Raw genomic sequence first — 17,797 nt, forward strand, 5'->3', positions numbered from 1 at the left:
TAAATTTCCCCATGTTGTATAGGCTAGGCTATAGGCTGTAACAAATTGCTTTTTCAGAAACTTTCAGCATTATACATTTTTTTAGGCATAAAAAATACATTTGTTCCAACCTCAAATTGAAGTCATGAAATGGAAAAAACGATGTAGCCTAACGAGTAGAAGTGTAAAGTGTAACTGTCTCCATGGATTAATAACATGAGTTGTGTAATATGCAATGAGTAATAAATATAATGCTAATTTTTCAGTAACGGGCCCAACATATAGGGATATGGAAAGTATAGTCTTCTATTTCACACCTCTGTCCCTTCCCGACTGTATATGAGGCTATTAACACTGAAATGGTTGGAGAGCGGGTTGGACAGGCTCTGCACTGATGTGTAATAGTTCATTCTGTTGTTGTCAGTGTTCAGAGGAGCGATTAAAGTGGGCGAGTAGGAGCCAAGTCCGGACATGCCCTCTCTGCTCTGAGACAAGCCCCCGAGATGATGCGTCCCGGACCCGAAGTCCCTGTCCGCGCCTCTGGCCCCCTCTGCGCCACCGCTCCCCGCCAGCAGCGAGTTCACGCTGGACACGAAGCTGTTGAAACACGGGCTGTGCTCGCCGGACGGAGACGGCGAGGACTTGGGCTCCGTGGAGGTCGGGGAGCCGTGCAGGCTGGGCGGGGAGGCGCTCAGCAGGCTGCCGGTGTCCGCAGAGATCTTGTGCTGGCCCTCCTCAGACTTGACTGGGAGCCCGGCGCTGTCTCCTGCGTTCATGTCAGCTCTCCGCTTTCTCTTCCTCCTGAAGTTTCCATTGTCGAACATCTTCTCACAGTTGGGGTCCAGCGTCCAGTAGTTCCCTTTACCTAAGAAGCAAACACAAAATCATTAGGGCGTGTAGGGTTGTTAACTACCAACATTATCTATCAAGATGTTTAGTTTTGAGCCTTAATTGTGTGCGTGTGTCGGTGTGTGTGTGTGGGGGGCTGACAGGTGTTGGATGATTCCACGTCTATGCAGTTTTATCAGTTTATTCAAGAATGTTAATTGCATTGGGATTGCAAAGAATGCAAATAATAAAAATACAAATTACGGACAACACACAAAATGACCCCCCCCTTCCCCCCAGAACAGGCAAAAAGCCGAAATATAAACCATTTTAAAATCGCACTCACCGGGGTCATCCTCATCCCGTGCCACTTTTTTGAAACAGTCGTTCAGTGACAAGTTGTGGCGGATTGAGTTCTGCCATCCAGCTTTGCTCTTCTTATAAAACGGAAAGTTCTCAGCTACATATTGATAGATTTGGCTGAGCGTCAACTTCTTGTCTTGGGCGTTTTGGATGGCCATCGCTATGAGCGCTGAGTAGGAGTAGGGTGGTCTGACCATCTTGAAAAGTTCCTGCTGGCTGGATATGGAGAGCCATCCCAGGTCAGCTCCACCAAAACCGGTGGGAGGCGGCAAGAACTGCCTCTGGTTCGACCCATAACCAGACTGTATGTACGAGGTTCCGTTGCTTCCAGAAAGATATGGAGAGGAGTTGATGCTGGGTCCGTTCAGCCACAGGTAGGGGTTAGCGGACGGGGAGGTGTACTCTCCCAGGCCGTAGCTGGGTGGGTGTGCCGCTGGCCTCTGGGGGTGATGGTGGTGGAGGTTCTGCTGGTAGACGCCGAAGTTGTCGCAGTACACAGCCATGTCCAGGAGCTCCTGAGCGCTGTGGTGCTGAATAGGGCTGGATTGTTGGCTAGATGGCTGGTGTCCAAAAGCATTCATAATCCGTTCTAATCAGATTGCCAGAACCTCAATCCGTCTCTGTAGCCTACGCTCTCTCTCTAGACTGAAGTCTTCCCCAGAGGGAGGAGTATTTATGCGCTGCGCCCGGAGCCTCTACTACAGGTAGCCCATTGAAGGGAACTTTGGGGATGGTCACACCCCTCGTTTCATTCTGTCATGCCTCGAGTTGCACTGACAATCTCCCTATCAATGAGCACCGATACTGCCTTGGATAGGTTATGCTAACATGTTATGTTAACATGCTCGGTTTCATGTTATTTTTCGTTTAGCACGTTAATGGCCTGTGCGTAATTACGCACGGGGAATTAGAAACAAAACAAAATAATAATAATACGGGCCTATATGTAGGGGTATCAATTCATTAAAAAAAAAGATTTCCAACCCCAGACATGGATTAAATGATTTGACAAGATATAGTTTGGTCCATGTGATAAATTAGATGCTCACCAGTTTAGAGGGGGAAATCCTGCACGCTCCCCTGAAGCATTCTGGTTTCAAAATACTGTGTAGCCTATATTTCTGGTAAAAGTTCGAATTTGGACTCATTTAACAGTGACCAAGCCTATCAGATTTGTTTAATGAAATGAAAGCATGCAGTCATTAACATTAATTCATATGTTTTACTTTCTTAAGAATATATTTTATTATTATGCAAGGCTAATTATGTTTCAGGTGATACAGTGCCATGATTATCTCATAATGTTCGAAATCTGATGGTCACGCATGCATGACAATGCTGGAGCTAAACAAGGAAGGCCTGCATTTGTTTATAAAAAAAAAAAAAAAAAAAAAAAAAAAATCTCGTTTGTAATAAACATGTCAATTGCTGGAAGGATGGTATCAACAAAGTGACCCATGGAAAAATACCCCCTATAGGCTTTTAATTTGACATTTTATTTCTGCTGTAAAATAAATTTGCGTCTAATGTGTAATATTATTCTGCTATTGATCTCCACAGTTGTCCCCGAACAAAACAGGCAGGCAGTTCAACAGGCAGGCAGGCCTACAGCAAAGTTAATAAATATAGGCTTAACCTAAATTCTTACATTATTATTATTATTATTATTATTAATAATAATAATCATTTATTTATTTACTTTTTTATAGGCTATAGGCTAATAATATGTTGTATTTGACAATAGCCATAGCCTATTGCATCCTTGGAAAACTTTGTGCATCAATGTTGTTGAGTTAAATTGGAATTATCTGCTCATTGTTGGAATAGCATATTATGAGCTGTAGTAGGCCTATGTATCACAAGGTAGGCTGGGTCTCACCTACAGTCTGTTGAGGGTACAGATGCCGCCCCCCTCTGGCTGGCAAGATGGGCCCAAGTTTCAATGGAGAGAGACCAGTGAGAGAGACGGACAGTAGTCCACCAGCCCCAGGGCCATTTCTGGAAATTAGTAAAAGAGAACACTGCAGAAATATTTGTAAAATAGAACACTGCAGAAATATTTGTAAAATAGAACACAAGACTCAATTTGAAAACAATAAACAATATATATATATATATAGATATAGATATATATATATATATATATATATATATATATATATAGGGGGAGAACATGAAAACTCCATAAAGAAAAGCCTTTTTGATGACCCCACCTGGGCAGTAGGCACTGAGGACGTGGGGATGGGGACACACCCTCAGCGCCCACCGCATGCCAGGCGGGTATCAAAACCAGGACCTTCTTGCTGTGAGGCAACAGCGCTACCACTATGCCACAATCCTCTTATTTCCAAAAACAATGCACATCACATGTCAGTCAGTCTTTCTGTCCATTTCAGCAGCAGGACCTGGCAGGCAGGTAGCCTAATGGCCCAACCATTACAACAGCTGTGGGCCAATCACCCCCATCAAAGCAAAAGCAGTTGACTGCCCGAAACTGTGAAACAATAGCCTATGAAACCAACATGGTAATCGCCCCCCCAAACACACTCGAAAAAAGACACAAACAAGCCTAGTTTGCTCTCAAAATATAACTCTTTTATAACATCTTCTTCTTCCCACAGGGCCCCCATGGCAGTTAGGGGACACATGGCATTTGCCTATAATGCCTATATGCAGAAATGGCCCTGACTCGCCCTGTCAGGTAATGGTCTCTCTTCAAGACTCTTTCTAATCTAATGGTTGAACACTCAAACATAACTAAGAGCCATGTTCCTATAGGGCAGTGGTTCTCAACTTGGGGTCAGGGAACCATGAACATGACCATCCTTGAGCGGGTTCAGAGGGTCCATAGCAAATTCATGATGTGTTATTAACATGTTATTGTGCAGGTTAAGCTGCTAAGATGTTACTGTGCAGGTTAAAATGTTCAGATGATACGATGCTAACATGTTACTGTACAGGTTAAGCGGTTACAATGTTAGCCTAATAAGCTACATATATGGAATTCTGGACAAAAGTATCTAACAAAATATTCTCAGATTTGGGTTCAAGAGATGCATCTCCAAATGGGGTCCATCAATTTGGACTAAATAAAGGTTGAGAATCACTGGGACTTCTATGTGTGTCTCGTTTAGTCACTTATCGTGCATTATAACTAGGGATTTCCACACACAATCAAATTAAAATTGACAGACGGATGCAACAAGTCAACTTTTGATTTGAAAATGATCTCCAACAAATAAGATGGAAGGCGACCTCCATCCCCTGCCGTCAGACACTTGAACAGTCTCTGCTGGGCCCCTGGACTAATCGGCAGAACATTCCTCCTCTCCATGACCTTGGTGTAATTGTTTGGCTCCAAGGTGTTGTCACGACCACAGGCTGTAGCCGACACCACCAGTGGCAACCTGTGGGCTCGGCTGGTGGTCGTGGGCATGTAACCCCCACATGAATACAACACAACCTGTTAGGTGTCTGACACACAGTGCAGCTAATTACTGCTGACTGCCCACTGGAAATCACAGTCTGAAACAATTTCAGGAAGGAAGGAATTCATTGATCCTCATAACATCCATAACATTCCTATAGGGACATACAGTATGTGTCTGAGCTCTGACTTACCAAGTGAACATATCTCACTTTAAGGTATTTTTTTAAAATCTCCATGGAAGCACAATATATTCCAATAATACTCCTAGGGGCTGAGTGTGTCGGAGATTTGATCTCCTATTGGTTCTCAACACTTCATACTTCATATCAAGGACCCTATAATTTAGTCCACATTTGGGCCACGGACCCCCATTTGATGAGTTTCTCTCAAACTCAAATCTGAGAATATATTTAGCCTATATTGTCAGATATAATTTTGTCCAGAATTCCATCAGTATTGCAGGTAGAGATATCAGTGAAACTATGATCAAAACAGTCATTCTTCTACATTCTCTAATGCTGATACAGTAACTTCTTGTAAATTAAATAATGCTGAAATTTAGCAATTCATAAATTTGCTGGAACCCTGGTGGTCCCCAGACCCCATGTTGAGAATCATGTTCATATTAGATCACTGTAATATTCCTTTAACATTCCCATAATAATCATGTAGGAACTTATAGGGACTTTTTCCTATTTTAATATTAACACTATGGGATCACTATTCACGCCTAATAGTTCTTCTTCATAACGGGATTATAGCCTATTCTAACAAACACTGTATCACAGCATCGCCTATTCCAACAAACACTGTATCGATGCAATCACAGTGCCCTCCCCCTCCCCCCTCTCAGGGTAAGTTCAGAGATGTCAAATGTGGCTCAACATGACAAGCAGAAGCCACCGTGTCATTTGTAAGGTAATAATTCAAACATATAGTGGGTGTGGGGGGAGTGTCTATTGTGGCTCTGTCATGTCTGTCTTCACCCCCTGTTTCCTGGAGCTTTCCTAGGTCATGGGAGCTTTCTTCAGGGGATCAAGTCAATCATAGCAGGGTCAGGGAGGCAGGGCAGAGGAGCTCCACTGCTGCAGGTGATGGGAGAGTGTGCTGCTTTAGTATTCAGCCCATTTGACGGTAGGGATTACAGCTAACACCCACTGAAATTAACAAAAACCCTCAGGCTTAATAAGGCTTTTGTGCAAACAGCCTTGGCTTCAAACATGTGGCCATGGGCTGGACATCTGCTATCTGTGTGTTGCTTTGAACCGATTACCAGACTTAAATATACTTAAGGCTAAAATGTATATGATGAGCTCAAATAAAGTCACTAATTAAAACTGTGTAAACAAAATGATCTGTGCAGCCAGAGGCTTGAGCTGCTCAATGTCTCCCCCCAGTGGAGAAACAAAGCAACTTACATCATAAAAGTCGCATGCTTTCTGCAAACCACACAGTTTGAGTGCTAATAAGGTACAGCCTATATGCACTTTCACATGTGAAAATGTGAGCCTTTCCTGCTGAACATTGTGCCTTGCAGAAAGTTAATTCCTCAGCAGCGCTGTGCAGGAGACTGGTGGTAGCCTACTTGAGGTGTTGTGATCTAAGACTTGGCAGGTCCGGTAACTGTCTGGCCTCAAAGCATCCTTCATTTCTATACCGCTGGGTCTTTATGCCTCAAGCTGGCAAAGACATATTAACTGCAAGCAACATTTACAATAGGACCTCTAGCTGAGCTTTGCACTTTTTGAAGTTATTATGGATATTTTCATAAATTGTAGAATAGGCTACTAAAACTTTCTTCGAAATGATCTCTATAGGCTTATTTATATGCTTGTTTACAAACAATAAGAATGTAAAACAAATCATTTACAGTTCCAAAATACATTTCAAATATCTAGCGGTTGCATTCTGTAGTACTATCCTTGTATTAATCCAGTCAATTTGAAAGTTAAAAGATGTCTCAGTCCATCAAAAATATACATCAAACCAAGAAGAAGTGGAGTGAATGGCATCACAGGTAGATGTGTCATATTCGGGATCTGCCTTGTACAGGATTCTTCAAATGGAGAGATTTCAATTGAAGTTAGCTTTGATGAAAGAGATAAAAAGATGTGAAGGCTTTTTTCAAATTTGGGTCACTGGCCCCTGTTCAAATCCCAAATATCATTAGCACATGTTCAAATAGCCTAGATCTCAAGGCATCTGTAGACCTGTGGGGCCATGCTGGAGGATGCTTCTCAGTAATTAGACTTCCCTCTTGGTGAAGCCCCCTCTGACCAATTACAGTTTGTCCCAACCAAGCAGTCCATCTGCAGCAGGCAGCCATGGAGCCAGAGGACAGAGCATGCTGGCTGTCTGAGGGAGAAATAGCACCAGCCAGGCCCAGGGCTGCACCACTGCTGCTAGTATTAGCTTAATTCACTCCTCTGGCAGATTTACGCCTGTAACTCCTGATGATATCCTTGGAAAGATCAGACTTTACTGGTGTGCATGAGCCAAAGTCGCACTGCGCTCCTCGAACACTAGAGAGGCTGCGAGAAGAAAAAGCCAGAAAGATGGTGAATTTCTATGATTTTGAAAATGTTAGCCTACAGAAAGTGCGTGTAGGCCAAGTCATGAAGGGACATTTTGAAAGTTAAGATATTTCAATGGCCATCAAATAACTGGTGGTGCCATTTCTGAACGAGGAATCATAATAATCAACACACCAACAATGCTATAACATTAGGTGATAATTGGGTTGATGATGGATCACATTTGGGAATTCTTATGAATGGAGCTTAAAATTGCACAAGACTATTAGTGTCTTCTTTAATATTATAGTATAATAGCAAATATATTTTTGGTGAAAGCAGCAGTTTTATGTCATGTTGACAATACTTTATTAAGCCTACTGTACTGTAGGAACAACCTGCACTTACAGTGTATGCCAAATGAGGGCAGCATTGCTTCAGTGATGATACACTTGTCCATCAGCATCATTCAATAAACCAAAACCCTTACTATCACCCATAGCCTACGGTGTAGCTTTGAGAGGAGGCAGAACATATCAAAATCCATAATCTGATCACTGTATTGATTCTATTCACACAGACTCGCTAATTGCGAATCACCTTGTCCAGTTCTGTGAGGATAATCATTTTGTACTGTCAATTTAAGTTTTATTGCCTACAGACTATAGTGAGGCCTGGCACACTACGTCATGGCTTGATCACTGTTTCAGTACAGCTGATGGACATTACAGTGTAGGTATACTATGAGCATTCTGTATGAGACGGCTACAACTGACCCTATCCCTTTTGCCATGTCAATAAATGTTGCTGATCTATCTGCAACATGTAGAAATGGAAGTAGTGATTGCACAGATAAACTGGACTGGTCACCAAGGAAGACTTATCCACCTATTATGCCTGTACAGATACATATTTAAGTAACATTCACCTCTCAAGAGATGCAATTATGTGTGAGGATGTGAATTGTAAGGGGGCGGAGCATGGGCATGATCTGTGCTCTGTGTATGATATAGTGAGTGCTCTGTATGAAAGCTACTAGCGAGAGCATTATACCGTAGTTTCTTATTTAACTGTATCAAAAGTGATCTGTATATGCCTGACGATATTGAGAGTAATGAGTCAATAGGAATTATGACACATGAAGTATACCAGGCAAGCCATGCAAAAGTTATCCAATAACAAAGCATGTGGCCTGGACCACATGACTGCGGAACACTTGAAACATGCCAGTTTGAGGCTAGCTCCCCTTCTGGCTATCAGTCTCACTGGTTTTATGACTCATGGGCTTGCTACCAGATTCCCTGTTATCTGTTCTGTTGGTCCCTGTTATTAAGGACAAAGCTGGGAATGTTGGTAGCCTGGACAACTATAGGCCCATAGCTTTAGCCAGCATTCTGTCTGTCTAAAGGTCCTAGAAAAAATCTTGCTGGATAGAGTTAATGAGTATATTATGAACCCTTCAGATAACCAGTTTGGCTTTAAACCAAAGCAGGGTACAAGTCTACCGACCTGTGCATATTTGCCATAAAGGAAATTGTAAACGAATATAGAGGGCAAAACTGCTCATGTGTTCTATGCCTCTAAAGCCTTCGACCGTGTCAATCACAGAAAGCTGTTTTTCAAACTGACCCAGAGAGGAGTGCCTGCGCATATAGTCAGGATTCTTGCTTACTGGTACACCAGACTATGCAGGTTAAATAGGGCAATAGTGTCTCTGCACCATTTGGGGGTCAGTAACGAGGTAAGACAAGGTTTCATTTTATCCCCACTGAGCGCTGTTTAATTTATATGTTGATGATCTCAGAATGACTGAGAGCCTGTAATACTGGATGCATTGTAATACTGGATGCATTGTAATACTGGATGCATGATTGGTGAGCTGTTAGTGAATCATATTATGTATGCAGATGACCTTGTAATATTTAGTCCGAGCAGTGCTGGTCTACAGCAGCTCCTTACCATCTGTACTGTGTATGGTGTGTGGAGCATGGCATCAAATACAATGCTAGCAAGAGTGCTGTAATATGTAGAACCAAAGAGGACAAATAGCAAACATTCCTTGACTTCAAATGGGCAGAAAATAATCTTGAGGTCTGTAACAAGGTTAAATATCTTGGCCATTTTATTACTGATCAGTTGACAGATGACGCAGACATATACAGGCAGTGCCACAGGATGTATGGCCAAGCCAACACTCTTGTGCCCAGGTTTGGCACGTGCTCAGTTGGAGTGAAGGTATCTTTGTTTTTAGAGCATATTGCACTCCGCTCTATACTGCCCATCATCTTCTTCTCAGTTACAATGGGCTAAGTGGGTGGGCGGCGGTGTCAGTCACAAGTGATGTCATCAGTGATGTCACTTGAGCAATTGTAAAATTGGCTAAGTGGGCGGTGTCTGTCTATGGGCTCGGTGTCAGTCACAATGTAATCAGTGATGTCACTTGAGCAATTGTGATGTCATCAGTGATGTCACTTGAGCAATTGTAAAATTGGCTAAGTGGGCGATGTCTGTCTGTGGCAGAGCCGGTTCCAGAACAAGATGACTAGGGATGCATCCTAGATAGGAAGGGGTGCACATGCACGGGCCGACCCGGGTGGAATAATTTGACAAGTTATTTTACTAAAAATAATGCATTTTACCATCATTTCAAGTAGAATGATACCAGCCAAGCAAGAATATTTCAAGTGTTTCAAGTGCTTTACTGAAATATTTGGACCATATAATAATAATACAATTATCTCAACCTTAAAATGTTACATATAGGTGCCAAAAAGCCATAAATTCACATCAAAGAACAAAGAAAAACAACAATTATAATTCAAGTTTAAACAGTAAGTGTGCAGCTATTAAAAAAAACAAAAACAAAAAAAAAAACACTCTTTTCAACTGAGCATGCAGACAATTAAAATAAGGATGCAATGCGTGCTTTTGCACCCCTGTAAAACCGGGCCTGGTCTGTCAGTCACGATGTAATCAGCGATGTCACTCGAGCAACTGTGATGTCGTCAGTGATGTCACTCGAGCAACTGTGATTGCCCAACTGTGATGTCATTCAGGCAGTTGTGATGTCATCAGTGATGTCACTCGTGCAACTGTGATGTAGGATGAGTGGGTGTTCTCTGTCTGTCAGTCTGTCTGTCTGTCTGTCACGATTTTGGGAGTCCACGGAGCGGGCAATTTCCATAACTGCAGCCATGGCGCATCATCTCTAGAGTCTCCACCCTAGGAATCGAGTGCGTGAGATTCCTAGTGCTATAATAAGGCTAGTATCCAGAGGCTTCAAGTAGCATAATGATGCAATGAGAATACTCAAAAGACCCAGATGGTGCAGTGCAAGTGGCATGTTTGTCACTGTCTGCACTTTTTATGCTGTTTTAAGAAATATAATGTATAAAGTATGAAACGCCTGGATGAATCAGATAACAGCATCATAGTGGTGTTGTCTAACCATATGATGAGCTGTTCCCGATATACATCCAGGCTTAGGGAGCACTGTCTGAAGAGCCTGTACGTTTCAGTGTAATTGTTACATTTGTCTGTCTTGTGTCTCTTTTTATGTATTTTCTATGGACCCGAGTCCATCAATAAAGCTTGATTGATTGATTGATTGATTGCAGCTGTATTGACAATCAAGAAATGCTAATGGGTCAGAATTTAAAATTAATGTGGCCAAATCTGAACCGCGCTCTTGCAGTGAACTATTTCTGAGTGCAGTGCACAGTATTATTTTAGAATATATCTCACTATAACTTCCAGATAATACAGTTAATTGCTTACCCAGCTGTTTAAATAATAGTCTACCCTTATCTTAGTAAATTTATTCTGCTCGGAAAAGGTCAACAAGATGCTTGTGAATTATGATGTCAGCAGGCATGGTTGGGTATGATAATTAATCATATTTTGCCATTTAACAGACATAACTGTATGGAGAAGAGGCCCTGGCTCTTTACAGTTATCTTAGAAAGCAGCTATAGCTACTTTCCATCTACACCTTGAATGCACCAGATACACTTTTGAATGAGCTCAAAAACATGATGCTGACAATATCAAAAAGACCATATATCACACAGAATTGGAATAACATTAACAGGCAGGTCCCAATCAATATGCTACTCTACAGACAGCAGAGCAGGGCCCACTGCCCATTCTAGATTTCCATGTCGGGTGAAACCTTATTTTTACAGTCTATGGGTGAAACCAGCTGCATACGTTGGCTTCCTCGTCACACTACTTCTCCGCCCCCTGATCTGTAGGAATGTTTCCTAGCAACACATCTCACTGATTGGCTGGGGAAACACCAGTGGTTCATAATAGCCCCAGCTAATATAGATCACCACTTGTCTCTCTCCCTCTGACCGTTGGCTTTACAGTCTGTGCTGAAATAGCGTGCAGCCTAACAGGTTGAGATTTAGAACGCCACAGCTCTCCTGTGCTTTATAGTCTGGTGGTGTGGACGAGTGGCAGTCCTTGTAAGAGCCCGGTCGTGACAGCCACTCTTGATAAGAGAGTGATGGAGTGTCTGTCTGGAGTGTGTAAAGTTGGAGGCAGTACAGGAACCTCATTAAAGTGTTCAATCAAAGCTTGGCTCACAGCAAAGAGCGCAGGTGTCTACGATAAAGCCTGTCCACACATGGTCCACACTTTAGGGTGTGCTCAAAAGTTCTAAAAATCAACATTGACTTTTTGTTTGCAAGTCTTGTACACATGGGTAGGATGCCAGCCCACTACAGCCACTTCTTGGCTTTTCTAAAGCGTACGTGTTTAGAATAATGTTGGTCGCAGTAAACAAGCCATTACAAAAAAAAAAAAGGATGGAAGAGATTTCAGGTAAGAGCATTAACCTCCACACAGACTGTCTGGTATATTTATTTATTTATTTATTTTTCTTTCTTTGTTTGTCTGTTTGATATGTACCGTTTTGTTTTGTTTGTTGTCGTGGTGTGAAAAGCAAAAGTGTACATTTAATTTTTACTTTTGTCTGATTTGTACAATTTTGTTTTGTTTGTTTTGCCATCAGAAGTGTTGATGCTTTGCACCTGTTGATTTTATACTCAAATAAATTAAGAGAATATAAAAAAGATTCAAAAAATTAAATAGAGTGTGCAAATCTTCAAAGAAACGTCAATAGGAATTAGGAAATGTTAGATGCAAATTACATTATTATATCTGTGGAATTCTGCCTGAAGATATGTGTATATTATGACCGTTTTGGTCATATTAAATAGCAACCACTGCTACGTCTATCACTGTATACAAGTAGCAGGACGCCATGTGAAGAGGAAGCCATAACGTAGAGAGAGAGAGAGCTATTGGATTTGTGCATGGATCTTTTATGGAAATATTGTCCCCTTTCATTATGCAGAGGAGACATTAAAAGAGAACCGTGCCCATTTGAAGCCTCCAAACAAATGAAAGTGTGTCAAGAGGGACAGAAAAGACATTATTTCAGGCATGACAAATGACATGGGGCTTGGCTGTGTTGTAAATACATCCATCCTGGAGAGAGGCGCTAGCTCAGAGCTTCCTCTCTCAAAGCTTCTGGAAATCCTCTCAATTAAGTCATGCATTTCCCTATGCTGCAAGGAGAGAGAGAGAGAGAGAGAGAGAGAGAGAGAGAGAGAGGGTGAAGCGTGATGCTTGCGCACAAATCACCAGGAGTCTATTGAAATAGCTCCTGTTAAATATGCAATATTACCACTGCTGAAATGCTCCATTTGTTATCCCCTTTCAATTGTGAAGCTAGATATTGAGTGGGCACTGGGCATCCTGCTAAGTCAATTATGCGATGATCCGCACCTCATATTTCAGAGATTGAAGCCATCACTGCAGGACAATAGGCGAGTGAGCCATGTAAAAGCTTGGGTCAAGGTGCACTCTTAAATCATGGCTGAATATAGAGTACCTTCCCTCTCCCTACTCTTCAAGCTGTTCAGCAGTGTAGTGGCCACACTCGTTTGGCTTGTAGCCATTGATTGGTGAGGGGACGTCAGTGGCCATTTATGTTTGACCTTTTGACCTTGGGTACCTTTTCTCATGTGGCATCCACACACTCACCCCATTTACACCTGGTTTTTAAATGTGACCTGTATCTGGATAAGTTATCTGGATGTTATCTGGACGAGGAAAAATGCATGCTAATGCAAGGTGTAAACGCATCGTGATCAGGATGTGATCAGAACTTCCTCACCACATCCCAGCGAGCACAAAACGTTTTTTCAACGTTGATTTTTAGTTGAAATCTGGGTGATATTGGGTTTGAACGTCTAAGACCTAATTTCACCCTCTTTTCAACCGGCTAAAATGCGGTTACAACGTCAACATGTAAAAAAACACAATTTGGTTCATCATATTGTTAAAACATTTGTTGTAGCTTGGAATAGAGGCAATATTGATAGTGTGTGGATTGGCATTTGTCAATTTTATTGTGTAACTGAGAGTTGAAATCTGGTCTATACGAAAACTACATTTCAACGCATTTTACGTCACATGAAATATCATAAATATGGGACTATATAGGCTATGTGGTGCCAGCAAAAAGCTTCCAGGACACAACTATGGTTAATAGTTTAGCGCAATACTATAAAATAATGAATTCAGTTCCTGCCGCAACGTGCATGCGCAAGTACTTAATTGCTAGCTATACTAACTGTGACTGACTAGACTAGACCAAAGCAAGTCTGCACCGGTCTGCACCAAGTGCGGAACGAGGTGCTCTGGGCACGCTATGTTATTGTATACGAGGCTCTGTGTACCTCCTCAGTCTCTGGTGTTAAATGAAGTAACCTCTGAAGCCATAGGCTACAGCAGACAACACACACACACAACATAATTTTAGTCTGTTACATTAATATAATAGTCTCGTACACATCACATAAAATAACTTAACTCCCGATCGTCGACAATCATGTGTCTACAAGTTGTGTGCGAGATAGAGTATATATGTGCCCAGCTCTCTATAGAGTATAAGAAAATGTATAGCTCAGCGCGTTAAGCGGACTGGCTTGAATGTGGGAAAGCGGGGTTCGAATCCCGTGTGCGCTGCTGAATTTTTAATTTAAGAACCTGGTGAAATATGGTCTAAATCTGAACGTTCAATAAACGTCTGCAAATAGTGGGTGAAAAAACTTTCACTTTCAAACCTTCCTTGCACGTTTTTTCAACGTTGACCCTAAACGTTTTTTAAACGTCTTTTCAACCGAAAAATGCTCGCTGGGATCTGGAGGTAGTCTGGCACACAGTGTGTTCAGATCTTTTACACCCCGTTCACACCTGGTTTTTAAATGCGACCATTATCGGGGGGCACATGGCACAGTGGTAAACGCTGTCACAGCTAGAAGGGCCTGGGTTTGATTCCCACCTGGGACGCTGTGAGCGCATGCCCTCGAGTGCCCACTGCCCGGGTGGGGTCGTCAAAAGGGCCTTTCTGTGTGGAGTTTGCATGTTCTCCCCGTGCCCCCTGGGGGTTTCCTTCATATAGGAACCCCACACCAAAACATGCAATATCCTGGTCGCTGAAGTGGTGCCTCCTCTGGTCATTAGGGGCGCCTGTTCGGAGGGAGGGGAACTCGTTGGAATAGCGTGATCCTCCCACGTGCTATGTCCTACCGGTGAAGCCGCCCCTGTCAGGTGAAAAGAAGCGACTGGCTACTGCCCATGTCTCGGAGGAAGCATGGAGCCAGTTTCCGCTCTCCCCAGATCGGCAGAGGGTGGAGCAGCAACCAGGATAAATAAATTTAAATTAGCCCTAATGGGGGATAGAAATGGGATAAAAAATCGGGGAAAAAATATTCGAAAAAAAAATGCGACCATTATCCAGATAACTTATCCGGATACAGGTCATATTTAAAAAGCAAGTGTAAATGGGGTGTTTTAGCTGAACTCACATTCTGTTTTGACCAGGCTATTCCACATCAATTGAAGACAGTTTGCTGGGTTGAATGAGCATTAGCAGTGAGCAAAGCTTGAACCAACACCATCATGTTTTGTTGTGCTAAGCAGCGTATGGCGGTGCTGTACAGTAGCGAGGGTAATGGCCCTTACAGAGAGAATCAGCTGGCAAAGGCTTGAGAGAAATTGAAGAAGAAGAAAAATTGCGGGGGGAAAACATGGGAGAAAATGACATTGGTATGATAGTAAAACTCGCATTTTTATTGAATATTACTAGTACCCAATTTCTTTGTGTGTTGGGAGAGCAATTTATCATCTAGACAGATCATGCATGATCAAATCAAGGTCCTGTGGCGCACACACCTCACATTCAGCAGGGGTAACAGGTTCACAGGCACACACCTCACATTCAGCAGGGGTAACAGGTTCGCACCAGTAATGGATTCAATCTTTGGATATTTACATATGAGGAAACAGGGAGCATAGTATAGGGGGCATGGAAGGGTTTGCAGGGGCTATGTCATCTTATAATCTATGCAATAATAGATGTGGACTGCCTCCCTTCCAACAATGTAAAAGTCAAATGATTTATAGTTGTCAGTGCTAGTGAAGAAGCTACTGAGACCCAGACATCATGGATTCCCGCATTTCCATAATGTGCGATATAATATTAGGACATTTTTCTCTGCAAAAATCCACACAGGACCAACACAGCACAACATAAGTAAAAAGCAGCCATGAGTCTGATGGTTGTTTTTCTCTCATCTAACTCTGACGGAAACGATGTCTAATTAGGGCAAGAGAGCTTGACAAAATCCAAATCGGGGAGAAGCACACAAACAAAAACATTCTTCAAACAGAAGCTACAGTGGGAGAGTTTCTCCACAGGCGGACAGCCACGCCGAAAGCATCAGCTGAATAGCAGAGCAGACTCAGAGCCACATGAGCCACCTGGGGCAAACGGCACACACCTTGGGACCTGTAAATAACCTGACGACATGTACAGGTTCAAATGAAATGACAGATTCCACACTGACTGAAGGTTCAACGGGACCATTTGATGGCAGTTTTGAGCCAACGTAATGACTGTGGTGTGCTGGAGTCTGTGTGTTAACTCAACTGCTGGCGCAGGATCGCACACATCTCAGTGTGGGACTACCATATCAGTCTAAATATGGCCTCAGCTTATGTGGCTGTTTTATAGTTTTATAGCTGGTAGCCAACAAATGGAGACACCCATGGTTGTTGAGGCAAAAGTATAATGGAGAGATTATGGTAGCAAGAGGAAACCTGTTTAATAGGCATATTAGAACGACAGAATACATTCTTCATCCTTCTTGTACCATGTTATACTCACAAAGCACTCTATTAGGACCACCACACCAATACTGGGTTGGTATCACTCATTAGCCAATGAACAGCCATGAATGGGTCTCGTGCTACTTTTGCACGCTAAAATAAAGCTGATAATGTACAATTTGATTCAAGAAAAAAACAACCTTTCAGAGTACAACACAAACTGTCCATTTTGCTGCAACTCGACAGTGCTGCTTAATCCAGGACCTTACTTCCTGGAACTCTTGAGTAGAAAACTGGTCCATTGGAGTGAATGGAGATGTCGGGACTCTTCTATCTAGATGGCTCTGGGTATCAGTCTTCAACTCGGGTACCACAGTGACATCCACCTCCAGGTTCAACGTGTTGTGCATTCTGATGCTTTTCTGTTGTCACCTCTGTCAGCTCCAAGCACTCTGGCCATTCTCCTCTGAGCTCTCTCATCAACGAGGTGTTTCTGTCCACACAACTGCTGCTCACCGGATGTTTTTCGCACCATTCTGTATGAACTCTAGATGAACTCTTGTATGTGTGATAATCACAGGAGATCAGCAGTTTCAGAAATACTCAAACCGCCCGTCTGGCACCAACAACCATGCCACGCTCAAAGTCACTGAGGTCAGACCCCCCCCCCCCCCCCCCATTCTGATGTTTGATGTGAACATTACCTGAAGGTGCTGACCTGTATATTCATGATCTTACGCATTGCACTGCTGCTATGTGATTGGCTGACTGGTTAATTGCATGAATAAGCAGGCAATTAGACATATCTAAAGACAGTAAGATTAAAGGCTGTAATTCAAGAGCTGTGTGCCTCACAGTTCTTTATCCATTTTTAGGCTACATCCATATTTGTAGCTTAAACGATGAGCTTCACATACTGTACCAATTTTGATATTGAGCAAGAGGGCACAATAACTCATCACACCATCTTACTTCGTTTCATAACAGTCGTCTAGGTTTATATTAGTGAGCTATTCCACAGAGACCCAAAGTAAGCACTTATTTAGCAACTAATTAAAAAGTGTAATTCAATTTAAAGCTGCTGCATGACAGATAATAATACAATGACTTCAGCGTGCAAACTTCAATTATTAATTTGGAGTCAAAATACACGCAATGTGAAATCCATTAAGCGTAGCCAGTAGGGAAAGAAACTCATCAGTATTTGTGTCTGGGATGGAGCGCCATATGGATATGATATTGTAGGATTTGATCAAGCTGTGCCAAGCTGACGCTCATCGCTGTCAACAAAATCAAACAAAGCTGGGAAAGGTAATGATTTGCCAGGGCCATTACACCGCCACACAGCCGCAGTGTTTAACCCATTGATACCTGATGAACAGTGTTGGGGGTAACTCATTACAAAAGTAACTTATTACATGTAATATATTACTTTTATCAGTAACTCGGTAATATAACTTATTACTTATAGGATTTCAGTAATATTATACCAGTTACT

The 17,797-nt window shown here is 42.4% G+C and overlaps 1 protein-coding gene across 1 annotated transcript; it reads right to left on the reverse strand.

Moving 5' to 3' along the window:
* Window positions 1-166: 166 nt before the first annotated feature.
* Window positions 167-1,754, reverse strand: foxi1 (forkhead box i1). Its single transcript, XM_083635165.1, has 2 exons — window positions 1,154-1,754; window positions 167-844 (listed from the first exon to the last, which is right to left on the reverse strand). Exons 1-2 carry the CDS (start codon window positions 1,749-1,751, stop codon window positions 291-293), a joined length of 1,152 nt encoding a protein of 383 aa, XP_083491291.1. The 5' UTR covers window positions 1,752-1,754; the 3' UTR covers window positions 167-290.
* Window positions 1,755-17,797: the final 16,043 nt, after the last annotated feature.

The sequence above is a fragment of the Poromitra crassiceps genome, assembly GCF_964638095.1.
Source record: "Poromitra crassiceps genome assembly, chromosome: 4".
NCBI lineage: Eukaryota > Metazoa > Chordata > Actinopteri > Beryciformes > Melamphaidae > Poromitra > Poromitra crassiceps.

What these genes read in the sequence shown, in the direction of transcription:
- foxi1 (XM_083635165.1), bottom strand. Translation starts at nt 1,751, where the DNA reads ATGAATGCTTTTGGACACCAGCCATCTAGCCAACAATCCAGCCCTATT. An exon ending in ACGGGATGAGGATGACCCCG is followed by an intron (nt 845 to 1,153) that starts GTGAGTGCGATT and finishes TTTGCTTCTTAG; the next exon opens with GTAAAGGGAACTACTGGACG.